Source organism: Heteronotia binoei, chromosome 4 (genome assembly GCF_032191835.1).
Source record: "Heteronotia binoei isolate CCM8104 ecotype False Entrance Well chromosome 4, APGP_CSIRO_Hbin_v1, whole genome shotgun sequence".
In the NCBI taxonomy this organism is placed as follows: domain Eukaryota; kingdom Metazoa; phylum Chordata; class Lepidosauria; order Squamata; family Gekkonidae; genus Heteronotia; species Heteronotia binoei.
This window is the reverse complement of record NC_083226.1, coordinates 49153337-49180130: the sequence shown is the minus strand read 5'-3', so window position 1 is coordinate 49180130 and position 26794 is coordinate 49153337. Positions and strand designations below refer to the sequence as shown.

General features: G+C 42.4%; 1 protein-coding gene across 3 annotated transcripts in view; it reads right to left on the bottom strand.

Annotated features, from left to right (window-relative positions):
- Window positions 1-2217: 2217 nt before the first annotated feature.
- Window positions 2218-26794, bottom strand: part of SLC24A2 (solute carrier family 24 member 2) — a 135313-nt gene continuing 110736 nt past the window's right edge. For all 3 annotated transcript variants that reach the window (XM_060237225.1, XM_060237223.1, XM_060237224.1), the window contains 4 exons: window positions 9141-9269; window positions 5688-5777; window positions 4370-4536; window positions 2218-3594 (listed from right to left, as the gene is read on the bottom strand). In XM_060237225.1, coding sequence (XP_060093208.1) covers window positions 3345-3594; window positions 4370-4536; window positions 5688-5777; window positions 9141-9269 — 636 coding nt within the window. In that variant the 3' untranslated portion in view covers window positions 2218-3344. The remainder of the gene's footprint in view (window positions 3595-4369; window positions 4537-5687; window positions 5778-9140; window positions 9270-26794) is intronic.

Here is a 26794-nt window from a genome sequence, read left to right as displayed (position 1 = left end):
CCTGCAACTGATGGAGGGAAACCTCTGTCAAACACAGGCTCTAGTAATAGCTGGAACTGTTTCTTCCTGTTAAGATTCTGTCTCCCTCCAATGGTCAATGTTCTATGCTGCAGAACCACTCATTTTGCAGATGCCTGCACACTTGCTCCCACAAATGGTGCTCTGGTGCTGCAAATCTAGAACTGCCTTGTTGGTCCAGGCAGTCATTGAATGACAAACATTCCATGTCCTTCAATCATAATCTTGCCTTGGAAGTCATTCTTTAGTTTTTATGTGACTTTTTATCCACAACAAATCATGCAATAATTCCTTGCTATGTATGTGTATATTATATTATATACGCATTCTTATTACAGTGATGAATTTGTAGCTCAGGGTGGCACAGCTGTTGGGCAGAAGCCATTTATGATGTTATGACAGCCACAGCTTATCAACTAATTCACACATTCTGCTTTTGTGATCAAGAAATGTGATTTCCATACTCGTATTTTACTTTTAGAAGTAAAGCTAGAGAACAGCAAAGATGAGACCATTGAAAAGCAGCTAGTTATTCAAGAGATTCCTGAGATAAGAACTGTAATCAGCTTTCACCACCAGCTTCCCTAAAACACTAAGAGCACAATCCTAAACAGCTAATCCCACTGATTTCAATGAACTCAGAAGGATGTATTCTTTAGGATTGCTCTGTAAATTACAGTATTTTATGAGAATAACCAAGGTGCAAAGTTTTCATATCCATGAATCAGAACTGCCAATTTTTTTTATTAAGCAATTCATTAGTTTGAATGTTGTCTAAAGGCAAGGCAACAGAAATTGCTAATGCTTTCATGATTGTGATGTAATGTCTTGTCTTGAGAACCCATGGGCTTGAACAACTAACCAGCTAGGATTTCTCAAAAGTGCCACACCTAAGAATTTGAGTGTACCAAGAAGTAGTTTTGATTTTTTTTTACCTCTTTGGAAACCCCCCCCCCCCCATGTAGTAACGTAGCTGATTTCAGTCTCAAAAGAAGTGTCTGTGGGGCACAGTGGTTTCCTTGTTGTGAACCACAAGTACAGAGCCATCAGAATTAGTCACAAAAATCCCTTGAACCAATGCCTGGCCTAGGCATTTTTAACACCACTTATCATTATCACAAGTCTGCAACTTCATGCACATTATCCTAGAAGGAACTCCTACTGATCTCAGTGGATCTGAGTAAAGCACAAGGATCAGGCTGTGTATTCAGCATACCTGCCAAGAGAAAGGGGAGTGCATGAGACAGAGACCTAATCTCACCCTTCATACAATCCTTTGACCAAGTAATGGATGAGAAAGCCCTCAAAAGTGCATTGCCTCCTAAACTATCAGGAACAACTAAATTACCTTACAACTGCCCAGTAAACTGCTTTGAACCACGTCCTAGAAACAACTGTAGAGAGATAAGACTACTGTAACATTTTTAGATGATTTTTTTGCTTTTGATCATTATTTTGTAAATTTAACCTAGGCTCACTTTCTGTGAATTCTGTGTTTTATAATTGTACGCATATAGCTATGACCAGATACATACACATGGAGGAGAAAAAGTACAGTACTGAATGACACTGCAAGTGTGAAGCAATCAGGAAAGTACATTGCCAAATGCATCAAAACTTCCTCTATATGGTCCAAAGTATAAGATTTCCATTAAACCAATGACTTATTTAGCTCAACAGCTATATGGTAATGGATAATGAGTCACTTAGAAAAGACATTGACAAGGTAAATGTCAAAGGAAGTCAGCTTTCTTTTCCGGCTGCTCTATTTAATGCTGAGTTCTAGCAAACATGAAACCTCTGTTGTCACTTCTCTTTAGATACTGAAGCGTCTCACCTTCCTGGGTCACCTAAAGGAGTGGGATGGAGCTTTGTTTTTATTTCAATCAGCAAATTAGAGCTACATTTACCAGAAACTGTAGGAATCTTCCATTTTGGCTTTTTAAAAAACCAATGATTTCATTTCCCTAGAAATACATTCTATCTTTCCAAAAGCTATTCTCAAAACAAAGGAAGCAAGCCTGGGACTACACAGAAACTTTGTGTCGCAAGGTAATAAAAGAAAATAATTTCTGAAATGTATCCACTTCTATGTTCATGTCCCTTTCACTTGATAGATTTGAGAAATCTACTTTAAAAGCTATGCAGAAGCCTGTTCAGCCTTTTTTTCATATTACAAGGCAAATGCACTAATGGACATAGCGCTTAAAATGACTTTAATACTGTTACAGCATTGCTACAATATTTAAAAGAGTATTTTCTTATAGATGTTTTCTCTACTTAAATGCTGAGATGATGATGGAATTTACAAATCCTCAGTGTGAATTTTACCTGTGACCATTCCGTAGGCCCTTCTCCACCAACCTCTGCTTGTACGTCATTATTCATCAGCTGCTGATGCAGAGCTGAGTGTGTGCATTTGTACTCCAGTCTAAAACTATGTCTGAAATTTCCTGTTCACTCTTGGATCAGAGATAGTATGAACTACCTCCATTAAAAAATACTATATCTGAGGCAAACTCTGCCTGTGATAGTTGACCCATGATGGCTTTCAAATGTGCATATCTTCATCAGATGTGGTGCCAATGTGGTGATGAACATACCATCTGGGAACAGGGCCCAAATCTTGAAAAAACAAGACCTGCCAGCATTTGTACTACATAGTTTTTTAAAAATGAAACTGGCCTCATACACATTATCATCTCACTTGGTTCTCAGTCTCTGACACTGTGAAGAACCAAAACAAGTGATAATATCACATTTTTTTAAAGTTGTGCACTTCTCGAAACCTCCAGTGGGTTGTTCACATCACAGCCAATCTGCCTTGACTAATTCTACCACAGTGTTCTCTGTCATTCAATTCACGCCGATGCTATCAGGCAGTGCCTTCCAAAGAGGTAAAATCCCAACTAGGAGGATTTGTGTCTCCAGAGAATGGATATTATCACTTTCTCGTATATTTATATAGATATATATATTGCTCTCTCTTTGTGCGGCACATTTATATTAATATTGAAAGAGAGAAAAGTATATGGAGACAGATCTTACATGTAGCATACAGAGAAGCTTATACAACACATGCACAATACCTCCAAGCAATAAGTACTGGGACCTTCCCACTCAGGACAAGTTTGCAGACACAACTGCTTGTTCACTAGTGGTGAACATATCTGTTGAGCTTGTCCAAATTTGACTCCAGTCACTTTGCTCTCCTGTTTTAAATTAGAGGTTTCTAAAGATGCTGCTTTGTATTGCATTGTTTATTTCTAGTTTGGGGTTGTTGGTGTAGTCTTCTTCTGCAGTCGAAGAACAGTACTTCCTTCCAATTAGATGGTCACAGGACACATGATGATCCTGTCTTCCAGAAGGACACTGACAATCAGGAACATGAAGTAAAGCCCAAACATGGTGAAACCCAGGATTTTGTTCATATTCCACTTGCTGCAGGCAATTGAGATGATGACAAAGAGCAGCATGATGAAGAGGAGGACGATAGCACAGAACAGTCCATTGCTGCTCACCTTCACTGGCACAAAGTTGTTAAACATGGCGAAGAGTAACCATGGGAGAGGAAGGCTGTTGGGGAGAAATGCTGTTAGGAGGACAGGCACTGCAGGTAATTGAAAGGGTGCCTTAGTTGACCAACTAGGAAGACCAACACACGAGGCCATCGCTAGTTTCTTTGAACTGCATTACATGGGATGCAGTCAGACATGTGGCTTGGCCAACCTTTGTACTATTTCAAGGCATTCAACCCATCCACTGTTCTCCCCACCTTTTCTTTTTCCCTTTCCCCTCTCTTTTCTCTATTTCTGTTCTCCTTGTTGGTTTGGGTGGGGGAGGGAAGATGGGAAATGAATATCTCTACGTTTTGTACTTATAACTTCTGTTTTAAGAAACTGCAATAAAAGTATACCATACTGAGCATGATGGACCAATAGCCTAATAATTCATTACAAGGCAGCATCCTTTGTTCAACAGGTTTTCTCCTTGAGAGCTCAAGGGAGAATATCCAGGAACTCCAAGTAGACTCCTACCCAACTAGGCCTGTTTGACTAGCCATCTTCCAGAAGGCTGTTTCAGACCATGCCCTAGTCTGCTCATGCAAACTGCTAGAATAAGTGAAATGTGAGCTGAGCAGCAGATGTTCATGGATTGGATTTGGCCCATGATCTGCAAGCTGCCCACCACTACCTTATAGCAAGAACTGGAGAGAGGGTATATTCAGAAGGCTAAGTGGGAAAAGGTATGTGTATAACATACCCTTTCTCCCTTCAGATTTCTACTTTATAAGAAGTTTTCAAAATAATACAGAGAAATACTGTATAGTTTTAAAACTGGTAGTACTTACCCAACTGTGATGTCAAAGATGTTGCTTCCCACTGAACTGGACACTGCCATATCCCCCAGACCTTTACGGGCCACAATAACACTGGTAATTAGGTCAGGGATGGATGTGCCAGCGGCTAAGATGGTCAAGCCCATGATCTCTTCACTGATGCCAATGGTCTCTCCAACCTAAATAGGATTGGAGAAAAATACAAAACAGTGCAATGAAGTGACAGAAGCAAGAGATTTCTTTGCTGAAACAGTCAGTAAAATCAATTGATGAGTGTAGAAGAAGAAGAAGATGATGACATTGGATTTATATCCCGACCTCCAATCCGAATCTTAGAGTCTCAGAGTGGCTCACAATCTCCTTTATCTTCCTCCCCCACAACTGACACCCTGTGAGATGAGTGGGACTGAGAGGGCTCTCACAGCAGCTGCCCTTTCAAGGACAACCTCTGCCAGAGCTGTGGCTGACCCAAGGCCATTCCAGCAGGTGCAAGTGAAGGAGTGGGGAATCAAACCTGGTTCTCCCAGATAAGAGTCCGCACACTTAACCACTACACCAAACTGGCGTACTATAGCTTTTCTTTGATAAAAGACAAAACTTTGTTTATTTATTTAAACAACTATATCTTGCCTCTCAACAAACAAAAGAAGGCCCTTTTCCAGGTTACCACCCATTTGCCTTAAATGGCAGGGGCACCCAAAGATTACAGTAATGGTCAGGTAAATTCAACTGGGGATAGGCAATCCTTGAGGTATGCAACTCCTAAACCATATATGGTTTTTAAAAACAGCCTTTTTTTGAGCAGGAACACAATTCCGGTTGGCTTGGTGTCAGGGGGTGTGGCCTAATATGCAAATGAATTCCTGCTGGGCTTTTTCTACAATAAAGCCCTGTTTAAAAGTATCTTGAGTTGGGCAAGGAAGCAAATTGGGAACCTGTAAAGGTGGAACAGCCCTGACCTGGATAGCCTGATCTTGTCAGATCTTGGTAGTGAAGCAGGGTCAGCTGTGGCTAGTACTTGGATGACAGACCAGCAATGAAGTCTGGTGTTGCTACACAGAGGCAGGCAACCTCCTCTGAATGTCTGTTATCTTGAAAACCCTACCAAGGTCACCATAAGTCAGCTGTCCCTTGATGACACTTTCCACCACCTCCATGTGTGGAACCAGAGGGCTCTCAAGGTGGCAAACAGTTAAAAAGCTATTAAAGTCAGCTTTAAAACAGTGTGTGTGTGTATGTGTGTGTGTATATATATATCAGCAGCAATTAAAAGCAAGCAAGCAGGAAGGAGAGTTAAACACATAACGGCAAATCTGTATCACTGCTTTACCTGATGGGCCCACCAGACCATTAAATAGGAAAATATTGCAATCCAAGAGATCGATCCAAAAAATGTAACGGGGAAAAATCTCTTTGATTTCTGAAAGAGAAAAGAGTGGGGGTAATGAAGGACAGGGCCTATACATGCATCTTTCAATCCTGAGTTCAGGGCTCATGATCATGAATTTTCTTGTGCTCAGGCCTAAACTTAGCACATTAACCCATGTAACTGCACATTGTTATTATTATTTTAATCAAAATGTGTTAAACTACCCCACCAAACAGGCAGAAAAATTTACAAAAGCATACTGTCAAAGGATTTACCCATTACATACTGTCCAACTGAGCATATTTCAGTCCTCAGTCCAGTACTTGTGCCCATATGCACATTAACTCACATAACATTCATGAAATGCACATTCATTTGGGCACATATGAACTGTGACTCACTTAGCTGCATTACATCATTTTGTTGTACCTAAAAAAGACCAATTTGTTGTCTGTTATCTGTATACAACATACTCTAATTTTAAACAATGCCTATAAGCAAGGTCCTTTTTCCTTGTCCTAAAGAAATTAAAAATTATCATTTATTTGAAAAACATTCATTACTTTCAGTATATAAGTTTTCCTTTGTTTCTGCCCCCACATTAAAGAGATTTATGCAACAAGTCTAGGGAGGGCGTCTTGATAATCACTACTTGTCGTTCATTTATCAGTGGCAGGTGGTGATTTTGGGGCAACATCTCTGCTTCTCCTTCTCATATCCTATGTAACTTCTCATAAGCCAAAAAGTTGGTAGTTTAGGTCTGAGGTAATAATTCAAATTTATTTTAGTGATTTTAAGAAGTGTAAAGTATCTTAACTCAGGGATATTAAATGTGTGGCCTGCAGGCCAGAACCAGTCAAGCCGGGGCTTTAATCCAGCCAGCAAGCTGGGCTCGTTATGCCTTGGCTCTCTCAGCTGCAACTGGTTCCACCTCCCCATCATCTCCTTGCTTCAGTGTATGGGTGTTTCTATTTTTCTGCTGGGCTCCTTCAGCTTTGGCTCTCCCTTGTTCAACTGGCTCCGCCTCTCCCTTGACTCCTCCGTGCTTTGCCTTGCTACAGTGGGTGTGTGCTTCTATTCTTTTTAATGGTCTTCTGCTGCATTGGCTCTTCTGGGTGCAACAGGCTTCACCTCCCCCTTGCCTAGGGTTGCCAAGTCCAATTCAAGAAATATCTCGGGACTTTAGGGGTGGAGCCAGGATCCATTGGGAGTGGAGCCATAAGCAAAGTTGTGACAAGCACAATTGAACTCCAAAGGAAGTTCTGGCCATCACATTTAAGGGGACCACATACCTTTTTAATGCCTTCCCTACATTAGAAATAATGAAGGATAGAGGCACCTTCTTTTGGGGCTCATAAAATTGGACCCCCTGGTCCAAACTTTTTGAAACTTGGAGAGCATTTTGAGGAGACTCATCAGATGCTACACTGAATATTTGGTACCTCTACCTCAAAAAGCTGCCCCTCAAGAGCTCCAGATACCCCGGGATTAATTCTCCATTATACCCTATGGTTCAGCAGGCATTTCCCTCCCTCCCCCCTTCCCGTTTCTGATGATCCTGAAGCTCCAGAGGGCCTCCAAACCGGGGCTTCCCTGCCCTCACCTGGGGATTGGCACCTCTACTCATGAGTTGCTGAACTTTCAAATTTTTCACAGTAACACAGGGCAACCAAAGGTTCAAGTTTACCTTCACACTATGCAAACGACCTCTGCAAGGATTGTGCAACAAATGGAGGGTCTGGGCTCCTTTCACAGCCATGTTGTTCAGCCTCCTCCTCCCCCCCACCCCCCTTCAGCCTTAAAGATGCAGACACACCATCCAAAGAGGAAGGCTTTCTCAAGTAGAGACTGAAGCCTCCAGAGGGGGAAAGGCACATGATGGCTGTGGGGGCAGGGCTTCCCCCACCGGCCAGCTGACTGGGGGTGGGAAGGAGCCTGGGAAAGCGGGAGGACCCCCACTGGAACCTGGGGATTGGCAAGCCTACCCTTGCCCCTCAGTGCTTTGCCTTGCTACTGGGGGGGGGTTCTATTTTTTTTTTTTTTGGCTGAGCTCATTCATGTTGACTTTAGATTGGAGGAGTGGGGTTGTTGCTCAGTTGAAGAGTCTCTGCTTAGCATGCAGAGAGTCCCAGTTTCTATCCCTGGCACCTCCAGTTAAAAGGACCAGGCTGTGGCTTATAAGAAAGACTTGAACCTGAGACCCTGGAGAGCCACTGCCACTTTAAGAAGACCTGAGGAGGGAAGCAGCTCACAATGCCCAGCCATTTCATGTTTTCTCCTGCTCCCTAGTCTCAGAGCATTGATCATGAGAGTGGGTTGAGGAAAGGGTTTGCTCCCCATCCCATGCAGCATGGGGGCATCAGCTCAGTGCTGCACTGCTGGCTCTCCAGTCTGCCTATATGGGTTTTTCTCTGCACCTGAGGCCTTGTGGTGAGGACACACCAACTCAATGCTTACCAGCAACACACCAACTTTACAGAAACTGGTAAAATATCTTTAATTGCATTTCCAAATGTAGTGGCTGCAGACTTCATTGCACACTAGACAATTCATAAAGATAAGCTACTTTTACTAGATTCCTGTCATGCATTAGTGTAAAATATTAAAATAGCTACGTCATGGGGGTGGGGGGTGGGGAAGACTGCCAAGAGCCACCATGAGCCCCTGGATAAAAATTCCATCTGCCCGTCCATATGACCCTGATCCAAACTGGACTATCAATCTACGAATCAGTGTCCTTTCTTTTCTTTTTAAATCCAGTTATTTGAAGTCAAGGAAATTTGGAGTACTATTCCATGGAGATCAGTGGGCTGTAGTGAAAAAGAGGATGCAGGAAAATTCTGCTCCGTAATGGAAAATTTAGTCTGGATCTAATTCCATGAAATTAAAAAAAGGGATTTTCTTCCAAGTAGGGAATTTAATGCTCAAAGGCTATTATTATGGAAAATATGTAACATTAATGTTTGAAACTTTGCCTAGCGGAAAGCAGCAGCTACTATTAACAAGAAGACTCAGGGGTATGTAAGCCACTGGGAGTCAGGAAATTCCTGGGAGTACAATTTCTTATGCATATGTACCAAGAATAAACATCTAAAGAAGCAATGAGAAGGATTGTCATGAAAGAACTATTAATACTGCATGTTATAGGTTGACATTAAATATTTATAAAAGCAAATGGTAATATATTCACAGCTATTGTTTACCAGGCAAGATCTCCAACAGCCAAAACCAAATGACATTTACCACAGAACTATTGTTGGGTAATTTCCCCACAATAGCTATTTAGCAGGGGTCTGAGGAAGGAGATGTCATGGGCTCATTTTATAGATACCCTGTAACTTAACACATTTTGAGGGAATGTGGGTTTGATATTTTCCCCTCAAAAACAGGCACATTCTATGTTTCATCACTCACAGGATTTCTGACATCAGGCAGGGTAATCCATAATGGCAAAACAATAGGAAGAATCAATAGGTAAGTTAGCCGTTTGCGGTTGGTATCCGGCCAGGCCAGGCTTAATGGTTCATCATTTTCTTCTTCTTCCTGTCAGAAAACCCCCCCAGATGCAATAATGTTAATTTGGGTACAAAATGGTACAATACTACACTGTAGAAAAGTTTACAAATTTCTAGCCTCTTGCAAAGGTAGCAGCGTTGATATTTCAGTTTTGTATACTTTGCCTTTTCTCAAAAGTTATTGTAAAAGAAAATCAAGTAAGAATTGTAAAGTATTTAATAAACTTATAAGTGAAACAGCGCTAAATAATAATATTGTGTTTCATTTGACTTATAACACACACACACATTGATAATGAATCTCTGCACTTTAGCCACAGCAGTATTCTCACTGAAGAAAATACTGCACCAAGAACAAGTCCCACTCTTCATGGAGGGTGTGTGTCTGTTGAACTACTATTCTCTCAGAGGAATAGAAGGAAACACCATGGAATCCCCAAGCACCCCCTTGCAGAAGCTCACTACTGGGGAATCCCATGTTCTCAGAACTGTTGAAAAACCATTGCACTAACTCGTAAATACTCTGCATCACCAGAGCATAGGAAGATTTTATTATGTATTTCATACACTGAGGCATTTCATCTTCCTTACCTCACCTGAGTACAATAATTTGAGCTTTCCTATCATGGTATGTGTCCCTGTGTAGTTTCTCTGTGAAGCGGTTTTATTTGTTGGCGATTTGCTTTAATCATTTTTATTCTGATGCATTATTGCTTCAAGTCACCTTGAGCAGTTTTTCTTCTGGAGAGGAGGCATATAAATGCCCAAACTAAATAAATACACTAGAGACTACAAAGGTCCAAGCAATTTCAAAGGCCTCTTTTTCGCCTCACATTTTGCCTCACTGCAGCAATACAAAATCCCTCTTTGTCACAGTTTTGCTCACTTCTTCCCCCTAAATGCCACACATGGACAAGTTTTTCTATTTTGTTTTCTGAAGCCAGGGGGGCAATAACCTTTCATTAAAAAGGAAACCAGCTTTTTCAGTCTTCTGTCATGCTAATGGACATACACTGTCTCATTTTTTTTCACTTGTTCAAACTGTTTCTACTCACATCATTCCTTATTTTATGCATTCTTAGATGCATTCTGATATGCAGCTACTTGTTAAGAGTGAGAAAAGATTAGGCTGAATTCAATGGAGTTTTAACTGGCAGAATTTTTTCCTGCTACCAAAACAGTATTTTCTTGCCTCCCTCTGCTACTCCAACCAATGAAGTTCACTGTTCTTGGGCCAGGGGACCATCCAGTGGGATAGGGGAGTGAAGGCCTGCCAGGGCTTTTTTTTGTAGAAAAAGCCCAGCAGGAACTCATTTATATATTAGGCCAAACCCCCTGACATCATTGTTTCACAAAAGGCTTTTCTGTAGAAAAAACCCAGCAGAAACTCATTTGAATATTAGGCCAAAAACCCTGACTCCAAGCCAGCGGGAACTGCATTCTTGTGCATCCTGCTAAAAAAAAAGCCCAGAGGCCTGCAATAAGAGGGGAAATCAGCAAAAGTCACTTTTCCCCACAGGTAGAAAGCAACCTGTGGTTAACGTCAGTCCACTAAAGTTTAGGAACAGGGCCGACCCTAGACTATCAGGCACCCTAGGCAAGGCTAACTTCTGGTGCCTCCCCCACACTGATATGTGGAGGGTGCCCAATTTGGTGCCCCCAGAAGGTCAGTGTTCTAGGCAATTGCCTAGTTTGCCTAGTGGCAGGGCCAGTCCTGTTTAGGAACCAGTTTATATAGACTTGATGTGGGCATAGACAAGTGCACCACACCCGTGGAAAGTACCCTCCCCCTTGGAAAGTACCGGGCCCAGCCATGAATAGCTCATTTAACACACCCAAGAAAAATACCTAACCCAAGAAAAATACCTGACCCAAGGAAAATACCTAACTCAAGGAAAATACCTAACTGCGAGCGTGACTGGGAATAGATTATTTCCTTTCTTCCATATATATTAACTATGCATGAAGACAAGGTCAAGAGATGTCCGTATAAGGGTAAAATATATGATTAACGTCGGGATAGGCAGAGTGTGCGCCTTCTGTGTTGGCCATGATTGGCTGGAGGGACAGATAAGGGGCGTAGCATCAGGAGCCTTAAATTGAGCTGGACTGCGATCCAGACTTCAGAGACCGCACTCCAGGTGCCTTCTCTCCATGCCTGCAGACATGTATTCCAAATAAAACCTGCTTGTTGCTGACCACCTTGTCTTGGTGTTTTCCTGGTGAGACGAAAACAATCCATAATTATTTGGTGTCAGAAGTGAGCTTGTGTCCTTTTGGACCGGGGGGTCCCGCTGGGGATATGCGGCTTAGCCCTCTGTTGACCCACTGGCGGGAGAATGTGAGTATTTTGCTTGAGGAGGGCCCCTGGTATCCCCGTTGGAACCAGCCTTGACAATTTATTTGCCTTCCCCACCATGGTGTCAAGAACCCATATTGTGGCAGCAACAACCAGGTTGCCAGAGAAGAATGAGCAGAGGCCTCGACAGATTCCTGGTAAGTAATTTTGGTAAAGTTAGAACACCATAGGTACATAATGGGTAATAAGCCTTCAAAGACATCAAGGAAAAAGGGTCTCGTGGGGGACGCCCCGTCTGGACGGAAACAGATAGAGATTCCTAAGGATACCCCCTTGGGGCAGATTTGCACCCAATGGGAGACCACTGGAGGGGCCAGTGGACTGTCAAAAGAGGAAATGGTGCGTCTTTTGACCCAGGTGTGGCTATATTTGCCCCTGATTTCAGGACATAGGTAGCCAAAGTTTGGAACATGTGACTATTCTCTGTGCACAGAAGTTTATGTCTTTTGGTTAGAACAACTACCCACTAAGACGGCAGCCGACCAAATCCCATATATCCTAGAATGGTCAGATTTCGTTGGGACAAAAAAATGTAAACAACCAAAGACTGAAACAATTACAGTGATGATGGTGGTTGCCTCTCCCATGGCTCCCACTTTGGCCGACCACCTGCCCCCCTATATACCACCCCGAGTTCCTGGATAAAATCTGGACCCAAGGCCGGGGGGGGGGAGAGAGAAGAGGCACCTAGACATAACCCCCCCCTTTTCAAATTTTGAGGAAGGAATTACAGGACATACAAGAGAGAACGAAGGAATGGGGAACTCTCCTCCGGACACAGAAGGAGAAGAAGAAGGTAAGGGGGAGGAGAAGGGTGCAACAGGAGGAAAGGAAGAGGAGGTAATAGTATGCCCCCTCAGGCAATCTCCACAGGGAAACGGCCTGATCGGTTACGCAGAGGTCCCATTGACCTCCACTGAAGACCGAAATATGAGAAACCAACTCCCTAAATTACAGGAAGATCCAGAGGGATTTGCAAAGGAGCTGGATGGGCTTTTAGGCCCCTCCACTTTTACACCCACAGAATTAATACATATTTTAAAACAACTTACTAATAACCAAGTGGTTAACCAAGGAGTGGCACAAGCTAGAAAAATTTGGATAGGACGAGGGGGTGCAGGAGCAAACCGAACGGCAGCCGATGCTGAAGCTGAAATCCCCCTTAAAAACCCCGACAACCTGGATATCCAATTGGAGGTTGGAAGAAAATATTGTGAGGATTATAGAGAATTAGTATTAAAAGGATTAGTCCAAACAGTCCCCAAGGTTGTGAATGAGAATAAAGCGTTTGGACAACCCCAAAAGAAAGAGGAATCTCCAGCGGAATTCCTCGAGAGGCTTAAAGAGGGAATGCGGAAATTTACAGGATTAGATCCTGAATTGCCAGAGAATGAAGCAATTTTAAAGTTGCAATTCATTTTGGGTTCATATGCAGATATACAAAAGAAACTATAAAAGATAGATGGGTTGGTAAATAAGATGGTCTTAGAATTGGTGAATGAGGCCCAGAAGGTTATGGTAAGGAGGGAGGAGGAAAAAGAAAAGAAAAAGGTTAGCCTGATGGCTCAGACAGCCCTAGAAGTGGTGGAGGCAGAAAGTAGAAGAAAGGATAGAGGAAGTAGGGGAAATAATGGGAGAGGTAGGGGGGCAGGACTTCTATGGGGTGAAGATCACCCGTGGGGGCACAGGGAGCAGGGAAGAGGTTGGAATAGATCCCCTCCCCATGAGGGTCCCCCCCAGACAGGTAGAAACCCTCTCTCAAGGGATGTTTGTGCCCTGTGTGGGCAGACCAGAAATTAGAAAAGGGAGTGCCCCAACAAAAGGGGAGGAGACCAGCAGGTGGCCTACATTCAGGCCCTCAGGTATGAAGATTCAGAATAGGGGTGTCAAGGGCTACTGTATAATAGTCCAACCTCCGCAGAGCCCATGATAACTTTGGAGGTGGGGCCAGAAAGGGAGCCTGTCACTTTTTTGGTAGACTCAGGGGCAGGGAGGTCAACACTAACTGTTAGTATAAAGGGAATGAAGGAAACCAAAGGGCGGATGAAACTTATTGAGGTTACAGGTCTGAAACCAGTGGTGCCTGTTTTGGCACCTCTGAGAGTGTCCTTACCCCAACTATCGGGTGAACTATTCCATGATTTCTTGTGGATGCCCTAGAGTGGAGTCAGCCTATTGGGAAGGGATTTTTTGGGAGGGGAGAATTAGGAATGTGGACAGGGATGGTAGGGGATAGGTGTGTAGTGTTCCAGGGGATGTTGCAGGAAGAAGACGTGCAGGGTATTGACCCTCGAGTCTGGGCAGCCCCAGAAAATCCTGGACTCTTACATATCACGCCAGTCATGGTGACACTAAAGAACCCTAAGGTAGTGCAAGTTCGGCAGTACCCAATATCACATGAGGCCGAAGAAGGATTAAAACCAGTAATTACAGAACTATTAAAGGATGGCCTGATTGAGGAGTTGGTTTCCTCCTATAACACTCCCATCCTGTTAAGAAAGGGGATGGTACTTATAGAATGGTCCAGGACTTAAGAGAGATTAATAAAATAGCAGCCCCAAGGGCCCCCATTGTCCCTGACCCTTATACCATCCTCAATGGGATCCCCGAGGGCCATAAAATATATACAGTGGTAGATTTGAAATCAACTTTCTTTTGTGTGCCCCTAGCAGAAACCACCAGGCCCCTGTTTGCCTTCCAATGGTCACACCCCCATACAGGAATTGTGACCCGCTTTCAATGGTGTGTGCTCCCCCAGAGATATACAGAGTCCCCCACAATATTTGGGGAAATATTGATGCAAGTGTCGAGAGAATGGCAGCCCCCTTCAAGGGTCGCTTTGACCCAGTATGTTGACGATCTTTGATAAGTGGGGAGAGCGAGGAGGAGGTCCAAGCGGGCTCAGTGAGTCTTTTGAATTTTTTAGCCCAAAAGGGGTTGAGGGTGGTGAAGAAAAAGGTACAATTTTGTCAGCCCCAGGTAAAATATGTGGGACATTTATTAAAGGAGGGAAAGAAGCTCCTGAACCCCGAGAGAGTCCAGGGTATCCAAGACCTACCTCTTCCCCTTACCAAAAGACAGTTATGAGGATTTTTGGGCTCAGTAAATTTTTGTAGAACTTGGATAGAGGGGTTTGCAGCTATGACCTCCTCCCTCACCAGCAAATTAAGGGATGAGTGTCCTGACAGACTGGAATGTACCAGAGCTGAGAAGGGGGCATTTCAGAAATTGAAATCTAGCCTCCTCTCTGCCCCTGCTTTAGGGCTTCCCAACATGCGGAAGCCTTTTCACTTACATGTAACGACCCAAAAAGAGTTCGTGATTGTGGCCATGACCCAAAAAAAGGGGGGAGTAGAGCAACCGGTGGCCTACATATCCCGCATGCTAGATCCCGTTGTACAGGGATGGCCCCACTATCTGCAGGCTTGTGCAGCCGCAGCCCAGGCAGTGAAGATGGCCAGAAAGTTTGTATGGCAAGGAGTCCTAATTGTACATTCCCATTCCCCCCACCAAATTCGAAGCATTTTAACTCACACCGCTAGGCAGTGGATGACAGATGCCTGACTTCTTCAATTAGAGGCGATCCTGTTGGAACGCCCTGATCTAATCCTAGCAACCTCGGAAGGATCTAGTCCGGTGTTAAGACTATCCCCAGGCACAAATGAGGGAATGGGGCTGGAACATTGATGTATAGATATAGTGGGACTGCAGACCAAAATCAGGGAAGACCTGGAGGAAATCCCGATTTCGGGGGCAACAGATGTATTAGTAGAAAGATCCTCCAGGGTGATTGATGGGAAACGATACAGCAGATATGCCATAGTAGAGGGAGGAGGACAAGAAATCGAATCGTGATCCCTTCCCCCATCCATGTCGGCTCAAACAGGTGGCAGTCCAGAGAGCTTTAGAGCTATTCAAGGGAAAGAGTGTAAACATCTATTCAGACTCTAAATATGCTTGTGGGGTAGTGCACGTGTTTGGGAGGAAAGAGGGCTGCTGAGCTCCCGAGGGAAATCTGTGGCCCATGTAGGCATTATCAAAAGGCTTTTAGGAGCATTGCAGGAACTGGCCCAAGTGGCCGTAATTCATCCGTTTGGCTCTGGATTATTTGCTGGCTGAAGAAGGTGGCGTTTGTGGAAAGTTTAACCTTACAAATTGCTGTCTTAATATAGATGATAATGGAGAAATTGTACAGAATATAGCATCTGAAATTCGTAAAATTGCTCATGTGCCGGTCCAAACTTGAACTGGAATATAAGATGCAGGAGGGTGGCTAGGGGGTTTGTTTGCAAATTGGAAAAAGGCCCTGTTAATGGGATTATTGATTTTAGGGGGGTTGGTGATGTTGCCTTGTCTGATTCCAGTAATTCGATTCATAGTAACGAAGGCTGTAGAGGCAGCTATAGGAAAACAAGATCCTGCTAAGCTCTTACACTTGCAGGCCATAAAACAGAGCCACCAATATCTCCCCTTACCAGGAAAATAAAAGATTGAACCTACTGGAAATAATGAATATGGGACAATAATAGTGGAAATAGAAGAGAAATAAGTGGTGGCAAAAAAGAAATGGGATAAAAGAAAAAGGGGGGATTGATGTGGGCATAGACAATTGCCTAGTTTGCCTAGTGGCAGGGCCAGTCCTGTTTAGGAACCAGTTTATATAGACTTGATGTGGGCATAGACAAGTCTTTTGTGCACCACACCCGTGGAAAGTACCCTCCCCCTCGGAAAGTACCGGGCCCAGCCATGAATAGCTCATTTATCACCCCCAAGAAAAATACCTAACCCAAGAAAAATACCTGACCCAAGGAAAATACCTAATTCAAGGAAAATACCTAACTGCGAGCGTGACTGGGAATAGATTATTTCCTTTCTTCCGTATATATTAACTATGCATGAAGACAAGGTCAAGAGATGTCCATATAAGGGTAAAATATATGATTAACGCCGGGGAAAGGCAGAGTGTGCGCCTTCTGCGTTGGCCATGATTGGCCGGAGGGAGAGATAAGGGGCGTAGCGTCGGGAGCCTTAAATTGAGTTGGACTGCAATCCAGAGACCGCACCCCGGGTGCCTTCTCTCCATGCCTGCAGACATGTATTCCAAATAAAACCTGCTTGTTGCTGACCACCTTGTCTTGGTGTTTTCCTGGTGAGACGAAAACAATCCATAACAGACTAAGGTAATTTTGGTTCCTACAAGCTAATATAATATCAGAGACACAATTATAACTGAATGTAAAAAAAAAAAGCTCCTGAAAAAAATACCACCACATCCAATTTTCTTTGAACTTAACGTTCAACACATTTCTGAAGCTTCACAAGTAACTGAAAATAGTTTCTTGTCACTGTGCTCACTTCTAGACATTACACATGTAAACACATGATCCAGATAATGTAAAAGACTTTCCACTTCAAAGAAACTCTTCTGCATCACTTTGGGTTGGATCCAGTGATGCACAAACAGAAACAGACATCTAGTTAGCGCAGTTCTGCTTGCAGAAGGAATTGCACAAGCTTTTGTGCAAGTATCTTCCACTCCACTCCAGTCCAAGTGACATACACATACCAGATCTTGTGCAACAATCTTCTCCCTCTCCCAAACAGTACCCTCAGGGAGCCATTTTGAGAATGCAGCAGTTGGTAGGTTCACTTCCTGAAACCCTGGGATTGGCTGGGTGATTGACTATTGCAAATGATTCAGAGTATCATTTAGTAGTAGCAGTAATACAATGTATTGCATATTGACAAAGGCTGTTACAATCTTAAATTAAAAATATATAAAATACAAGCATTAATGAGAGGATGATAAAAACAGAGGTGATGAAAATTAACAAAGAGTAAAATATTAGCCTGACCGAAAAGCACAAATCAGGCCGCAAAATCATAATGTAAAGCACACAGTTCTCATTAGGCGTCGCACCACCAAGACAGAACATGCTCAGCACTACCCTGTGGCTGCAGAAGAATATAAATAGAGAAGGATAAGCTCTCCTTGCAGGTAAATTTGCTTTTTATTACTGATCTGCTCATTGATGAAGCCAAATAAGCTGCATCCCTTGGAGTGCAGACTGAAAACCAAGTACTTAAATGATTCCAACTGATGGCGACATTTGATCAATAACCCTTTTATTTATAACACCAGGCGTTTAACTAGGAGTTGCTATTGTGATGGATAAAATTAGGAAATCTCCTGTCTGGAGACTGTCTGGAGACCCTCTCTGTGAGTGTGCTAGCTAGAACAACTTGGCTTCACGTAGATAAAGCTCTGGATAATATGCTTCATTGCAAAACAAAGAACAATAGACTTGTGTATTCTGCCAAGTTTCCAGCAGTTGCTTCCTAGGAAGATAAGCAGCTGAAAAGTGGCACTGAAGAAATGGACAAGAATGTTAGAAAATACATAATGTGCTGAATAGAGAAAATTTGACCATCATGGGAAAATCAGGAAAGGGGGTGTAAGAACTTAACATGTCATTAGGCAGGTGTTTGTAATACCAAGGGGCAGAGTTATTAGATTAGAAGCAGAACCACTGAATATTCAATACATATTTAAGTGTTGGTACTGCTTTTCTCTGGGTCTTCACTGTTTGATTACCAGGGACTTTTTACTATAGTAAAATAAAATTTCTTTTCTAGCCACTTTGTCTGGGTCTTTGTCATTGGCAGGGGTTCTGAAAGAGGAATTTCGAATGAGGATCCTGCCACACTATGCAACCAGTTCTGACTGAAAATTAAAAAAATTGCATTTATGAATTAAATCTCTCTGTGTGTATGTGTGCGCATGTGTGAAGTGCCAATAAGTTGCAGATGACTTATGGTGACCCTATAGGGTTTTTAAGACAAGTGAGTCAGAAGCAGTGCTATTGTCTTCCTCTAAAAAAATCTTCTTTGGTGATCTCCCATCCAAGAACCGATCCTGCTTAGTTTGAGATCCCATGGGTTAAAGACAATTTTTATATAGGCACAGGGCTGAATATTTTCATGAAAGCCCACTGGGTTGAATGTTTCATGAAAGATTTCTCCTCCAGCCGCATTTTTATTACATGCATGATGTAGTTACACGTACTTTAAACTATACCCCATATATATATATATATATATATATATATATATATATATATATATATATATATATATATATTACAGCTTCAAAACAACATTGCTTTGAAGCTCATTAGGTCTAGCATACAAGCCAACTGATTCTTCCTCTGATAACAAATCATTTCAAAATATTCACTTTTGTTGCTCTTGTGGTTTCTGTGCACCACCACTTAGTCAAAAGCTACCATATTTTTAAAGTACCAGTGTGAAATATATTGCCATGTAATTTTTTCCAAATGCTATTATGGCAGTTTCATATGGCCTGGGGCCTTTCTGTCTGAAACATTTATCCTGCTTTCTGACTCTGGGCTTATTAACAAGTTTGCTTTATATGCTTATTTCAAAGTAGTAACTAAGCACCCATCACTTGTATGTACACTTTGAACTGTATGAGAAAATCTGCACAATTGGCTTCATGCAACATCACAGTGTTTTGAAGCTTGTTCTGACAGATTCAACTTGCACAGAACACAAAAGAAACAAAAAATGGTAGTGCCCATCAACCTTGTAAGCCAAGAGAGGCTTTATATTGTAATTAGCTCATTGTGTTGAAATGATGGAAGTATATGCATTTTGTGTGAAACAGGGAGACTGAAACAAATTTATCACTAGGCTTGTTCCAGTTTCTGAGCCTTTTTTCCACCAGCGCTTCTGTCCGATTTCACACAAGCTGCCATGGGGCTGTGACTTGCTCCACCTCTTTCCTGCAGCAAGCAAAAACCGGTTTTCAGAGGATCTTGCTTGCTGCGGAAAGCGGCAGGGTAAGCTGCAGCTCTGTGGCAGCTTGTGCACAATCGGACAGAAGCACTGGGGGTGGGGGGTGGGGGGCGGGGAGGGCTCTAAGCCCAGAACAGGCCAAGTGAGAAATCAGTCTGAGAGAGATAGGTAGATAGAGCAATGAAAAATTATCCCAGCAACACAGAAACCAATGAGAGTGGTACTTGAAAGAACCAGTTACATCTGAGTGCTGGGAAACAGGGCTGAGTTACATTCCATAGCTGTACCTGTGCTACTTAAGTCAGTCAGTTAAGAAGTGACTGTCTACAGGTAGTGAAAGGGAAGAAGTAACTACAGATGGACATTAATCTCAGTGGCCAGGAAAGGTGTCAGAAAGGCAAAACTAAATAAATAAATAAAATGGAGAAGGTGGGGGGAGTGTGTTGGAATATGGATCAAATTGGGTGAAAACTAATGTAGAAAAAATAGGTGGACTGTTGCTGCAAGAGGTTGGGCGTACAGGGAAGAGGAAGTGGGATGTGGCTGGGAGAAGGGCAACACTTTACAGCTGAAGCTAGTCTGACAGAGGTATTATTTCTCGTACTATACATTATTATTATTTACTAGAAATAAGGCCCATTGTGGAGAAAAATACAATGAAAGAGGCTCTAGGTGAGTGGGTGAGTGCCCCCTCTTGCTGTCTTCCGACCCACCCAAGGCAGTTGTTTTCTGTAGATGAGTTGATCTGACTTCTTTCCATCTCCTCTCCCCTCTCTGCAGCCTCTGTCTAAGAAAAGTACAGCCTTTGACTGCAGCGAGCATCAAAGCAGCTTACATTATTCTCCTCCCTTTTGATCTGCACAACAATCTTGTGAGGTAGGTTAGGCTGAAGTCTGTGAGTGGTCTGAAATCACAGTGTGGACCAAAATAGGAGGGAAGTGACCTCAGCAGAGTATAATGACATAGTTCACCCTGCAAAGCAGCCATTTTCTCCAGGGGAAGTGATCTTGCCATCTGGAGAGCAGCTGTAATTCTGAGTGATCAGACCTCTCCTGGAGATTGGTAACAATGGTTCCCTAGGAGGAAGTGGCTGGTTTGCAAGGTTGTGTCTATGGCATTGTACCTGTCTGAGGTCCCACCTCTCTTCAAACCCACGTTCTCCAGTCTCCACCCCTCAAATCTCTAGGAATTTTCCACCTTGGAGTTGGCAACCCTATCTCCTTCCCTTTATCTGCCCCCTCTGACTTCAGCTTTCCATTACCTCCCCCTGCCTGCAGCCTCTACCTAGGAAAAGGGCAGTCTTTTCCCACAGTGTGTGTGTGTGTGGAAACTAAAGCAGATTACATCATTCTCCTGTCCCCTTTTGATCTGCACAACAACCCTGTGAGGTAGGTTAGGCTGAAAGTCTGTGACTGGTCCAAAATCACCCAGTTAGCTTCCACAGGAAGAACCTGGGTCTGGCAGACTCCACTCTGAAGCTCTAACTCTTATGCCACACTGGTTGTCATAGGGAGGCTGCTGCTGAACAGTAGCTAGCAGCCAGGTCTAGGGTAGCCAACCTCCAGATTGAGCCTGAAGACCTCCTGGTATCACACCTGAACTTCAGACAACAGATCTCTCTCCCTCTAGAGAAAATAACTGCTTTGGAGGGTGGACTCTATGGCATTATATTCAGCCAAGGCCTCTCCCCTCACCTAATCCTGTCCTCCTCAAATTCCACCACAAAATCTCCAGGAATTTCCCACCAACCTGGAACTAGCAGCCCTAGTCTGGATTGGGCGAAATGAGTTCTCCCTCAAAGGCCTTTAGTGATACCTTTCAGACCAACAGTGTCTTCTGATAACACTATTAGTCTTAAACACACATTCTCTCTCTCTTTCTGGCTTTCTCTCTCCCTTCCTTCTCCCCCCCTCTCTGTATCTGCCCTGCTGCCACAGAACACCATTTCCCCCCATTTCTGGCTATTACCCTTCCAAAGGAAAAGAGGGAGGAGCCCTCAACCAATCAAGGGAAGACTTTCTCTGGATCTTTCCCTCCTTCCTTAGCCAATCAAGGGAAGTTGTTCTCTGGCTTTTTCCCACCTTCTTCCTCCCTCCCTCAGCCAATTGAGGGAAGGCTTTCTCTTCTCTGCAGCAGCAACAGACAGCCAAAGGGAAAGTATCTGATTTGTGACCAGTCTGCTAAGGGAATTATTATATAGGAGAGATTAGCTAACTATCAAACAGGTTTTTAAAGCATAATGAAATCTAAGATTTCAGGTTTTCACGGCTGGTAACATCATTAGGGTTTGTAGAATCTTTCGGGCTCAAGTGCCGTGTTCTACTGGAGAAAGTTTTCCTTCCAGACTAGCAGCCCTAGTCTGTGCATTGAGATGCACAGCAGCCAAGAAGGTCAGAGCGCCTGCTCCGGCTGCAATGCCACTGAGGATGTCCTCCGCAGCTGAGAACAAAACGTCTGGAAGGAAAACTTTCTCCAGTAGAACACGGCACTTGAGCCCGAAAGATTCTACAAACCCTAATAATGAAATCTGTTAACAAGAGAACACCATGTGAACATATATTTGTGGGAAAAAATCTTAAATCTGGTCTTCTCAGAACTAAATCCAATTTTATTCAATGGGGCTTATTCTCAGCAAAGCAGGGTGGTGTATTCATTATAGTGTTGGGCTCAAGCTGGGATAACTTGTTTCAAAACCCTGCTCTGACATAGAAGCTTACTGGGTAACCTTGGATCTATCACAATATCTCACAAGGTTGTTGTGGGGATAGGGAGGAAGAGGGGAGAACTACATAATAAGCAGCTTTGGGTCCTGATTAGGGAGAAAAGTGGGATAGAAATGAAAAAAATAAACATTGTTCTCTAACTTGAAGAGGCCATGGCAAGATTTAAACGAAACGAAAGGCTCTGGAAATAAGCAGGTGCCAAGGGTACCAAGTCAGTGGAAAGAAAAGAAGCTTAACAGGAGGCATTTCAGGGAATCTGTAAGTGGTAGACCACCAGATATTTCATTGGGTTGATGGCAAATTTCTTGAGATTAAAATGATTTAAGTACAAAATACAACTCCACTATCTGTCTTTCAACTTAGTCTAAACACTGATCATCATAGCTTGTCTTTGTAACAGAGTCCAGAAGGAGAAGGAAGGAAATAGATTTTGGTAAGGAGAATTGTGAAGCAATAGGGTTGTAATATGGCAACCTTTATAGTACAAAACTGGAGGCCAAATCAGTAAATTTTTATAATGTCTTATTTCCCCCCCCCCCCTCCTCCCACACTTTCCCCTTTTCACTCATTCTCTTTTTGGTGGCTAGCCATGTTATTCCGTAGTAGTAGAACAAAGACTTAATACTGACTCCTGGTAAGCCACAATTTGCAAAGTGGGAACCAATTTCACAAATATGGACTTCCTCCTGCTCCTATCCCCCCTTCCTTCAACTGTTGGCATTAATCATGGTTTAGAGCAGGGGTGTCAAACTCATTTGTTATGAGGGCTGGATCTGACATAAATGAGACCTTGTTTTGCCAGGCCATGTACCTATTTCAGATTAGGTAGCAGAGAACCTAGCTTGCTGGAGGTAAAATGTAGATGACCGGGGAAGGCAATAGCAAACCACTCCGTAAAAAGTCTGCCATAAAAATGTTGCATCCCAGAGTCAGAAACAACTGGTGCTTGCACAGGGGACTACTTTTACCTTTAGCAGAGATATAAACTTTATAAAGGACACAGACAAACACAATTAAAGATTTGTTTTAAAAAACCTCCTAAAATAAAATATGCTTAAACCATTACCACTCATTGGTCTTAAAGGTGCTTTCTTTGTATTTCTCCCATTGGATGCATGTAACTGAGCAAAGGAAGCTCTGAGGAGCCTCAGCCAATAGAAGGAAGAGAAGCTTGGCTCAATAGCTCTGCTGTGGGATTGAGAGAGCCTGGCAAAGCAAGCTCTGCCTCCCTCCCTTCCTCCCAAAGAGAAGAGCCTCAGCCAATGGAGAAAACAGAGGTCTTGCTCTGCAGCTTCTGTGAGATTGAGCAACATGTGTATCATTGTTCTGGCACTCCATACCTGTCCCTTTCTTCTTTACAAAAATTAAATAACCTAATGCAGTCCACTTAGATTAGAATGCAACTCAGTTCATTATTTATAACCCCCAAAATCTTTTATGCGGGGCATTTTTTGTAGCAGGAACATCTTTGCATATTAGGCCATACCCCCCTGATGTAGCCAATCCTCAAAGAGCTTACAGGGCTCTTGGTACAGGCCCTACTGTAAGCTCTAGGAGGATTGCCTACATCAGGGGTGTGTGGCCTAATATGCAAAGGAGTTCCTGCTACAAAAAAAGGCCATGCTTTTATGTATATTTGGGTGGCTTGTGTTCTATGGAATACTTGATGAACCACATGATGGGGTAAAAGACCAACTACTCATAGTTAGCTTTGAGTGAAAAAGGTTATACATGAATTGCCTGGTAGGGTTTCCAGCCTCCAGATGGGGCCTGGAGATTTTCTGGAATTTCAACTCATCTCCAGACTACAAAGAATCACATCACCTGCAGAAAATGGTGCTTTGGAGGGTAGACTCTATGGCATTATAACCTGCTTAGGTCCCTTCCTCCCCCAACTCTGACTTCTCCAGGATCCTTCCCTCAAATTTCCAGGAATTTCCCAACCTGTAGTTGGCAAGCCTATTGCCAGGAGATAAAACCACACAAGAACTTTTCCTGAAGTGAACTAATAATGTGTTGCTTTGGTATATCAAGGTAATTTCACTTAGCCATGATTGCTCTTGAGAACTGTTTAGTAATTATACAGAAAACAGTATTGCTCAGGGTTGCTCCCTCATTAGATCCCAGATGCCTATTCTTTCTCTAAGTTATCTTTGCCATGTTAAGCACATATAAATTTTTCTGATTAGGTTTCCATAGAAACTGGTAAAAAGGATCACAATTGAGTGGGAGATGTTCATGTGAAATTGAATGTTATTTTTAGAACAGTCATAGGTTAGAACAATTACAACTAAACTTGCCTAATTGCTTACCCGCAGAATTTTTTTTTTAAAAAAATTCTGTTTCTGGATGAGTTTCTATAAGCACGTTTAAAACGTATTTAATAAAAAAGTACCAATAATCCTTTTTTTCTTTCTATTGTCTCAGACATATTCAGTGTCAAGCTATAAATATATAGCATTATATAACAGAAGATTCTAATTCTGGAAACAAGAAAATATAAAATATGGCCTTTTCATCCAGCACTTGACTGCCAGCTTTTGTTTATTAAAAATAAATGTAAATGTGCACTTCCTTTAAAAAGCTTATTATAAACGTGTTTATTTAAATTCAGTTGGATATCAGTTGGTTAAAAGGAAGATAATTAATCAACCAAAATTTATTTAATTGGTTGACAGTCCTAGTTTCACAACACGCAGAATGTTAACTCTATGCACATTTATTAGGAATAAGCTCTCCTAAATGCAGTGGAATTATTTCTCAGTATAAAAGACTATGATTGGACAGCATGTCCTCTACAGCTCTAAATGTAATTCTGGATTATGCACTGATTGTGTTTCTAGTGTTTGCAAAAGCTGTGAGCCAAAAAATTCTGTTTTCTTTATGTGTCCCGAAATTAAAGGAAGTTGGAATCTGATTGAAATCCAAGAAACTCCTATTTAAGTGCCCTCTCTTCATATATCTATGCTCAGTATATTTCCATGCTCTGGAAATAAATTACAAACAAAATATTGTTATTTCCTAAGTGTTACATGGAAAAAAATGTAAGCATTTCATGTTTTCTTGGGCTGATCCAATTCCGCCCCCCCCCCCCGCCACTCTGTGGCAACTTTTTTTTTCATTGCACAGATCAATTTTCTAGCAAATTAATTTGTATGAAGTGACTTATGTGTATCTCATGTCCACTACAAAAAACTGTGATGCCCCAAGTATGATGATCTGACTACATATGTCATGCACCAGTCTGGAATCCTACAAACAAAAGAATTCACACACATCCCTTATAGGGTTGCCAGGTCTGTGCTGGAAAATACCTGCAACCTTTGGAGGTGGATCCAGGAAAGGGTGGGGTTTGGGGAAGGGAGGGACCTCAACGTGGTACAATGCCCAACGTGGTAGAATCCACCCTTCAAAGCAGCCATTTTCTCCAGGGGAGCTGATCTCTGCCAGGTGGAGATCAGTTGTAAAAACGGGTGATCTCCAGGCCCCACCTGGAGGCTGGCTACCCTAACCCTCAGCATGGGAATGGTAGATGTTAGTGCACAATGGGGATGATAACGTTTTCTCTATCCATCATTTGGAATATGATTGGTTCCCAAGAGAAACATAAAAAAGCAAGGTGACTTTTATGAATCCTGAAACCTTTATAGCAAAATGAAGATATCACAGCAGTTCTTTAAAACAAAAACAGCTATGCTTCTGAATAAGCACTAGAAACCCATAACAATAATTTTGCCTTGGTCAGAACCATGTGCTGTATTCATCCCACAGTGCAGATATGAGACTTCTTAGACAGGGCTTTTTAAAAAGTGTTATCAGACACATACATGAAGTTCTAGAAAAAATGTGTACTAAAATTATTATTTGTGCAATTTAAAAATTTGCACAGGTAGAATTATGTTAGCTCTCCATGTGCTTAAGGCACTAGTACTTTTTCAGTTTGTGGTGCTGGACTGTGTGGTAGGAGGATTATTTTCTGTCAGAGAAGGCAACCATCAGGACTGCCCTAGTGCACCTTATTTTAATTTTTTGTTAGCACTTAGCACCATCAAATTTCCAGTTCTGAGGAAATTCAATCTATATAAGCTTCTAAATAGAATGTGAATAAGCCACAAGGCATGCCCGCATACACAATGAAAATGTACAGGTGTGTGGTGGCAGAACACACTATGTGCCCAAATTACAACCACATACCACTGTGCAGTTCAAAATTTTCCTTTTAAAAAGCCCTGTGTTTAGCATTTAGCCTTGTCACTGGTTTTCCATGGTTTTCACCATAATGGAAGTTTCTCATGTTCCTGACTTACTTTTTGTACACTGGCTCAAATTTGGGTGGAAAGACAGAACAGTTAACAGGCAATATCTAGTGATCATAAAATTAGGTATCACTGTAAATATTCTATAATGTATCTGGTATTACATTCACTTAGCATACATAAATGTTTTCAAAATATACCATCATCAGACCAAAAAGAAGTTACAGTGAAAGCAGTCATAATTGCTTTACATTTTGAGATCATTCTTGGACAAAATGAACACAATTCTATTGCTATGCAAAAGTAATCTAGTTAGGTGGATTTGCACTGAATCACTTATTTTCTTCTTAGTTATTTGAAATAATAAACTCTTTACAGTGCTTTGCTTTCTATAATG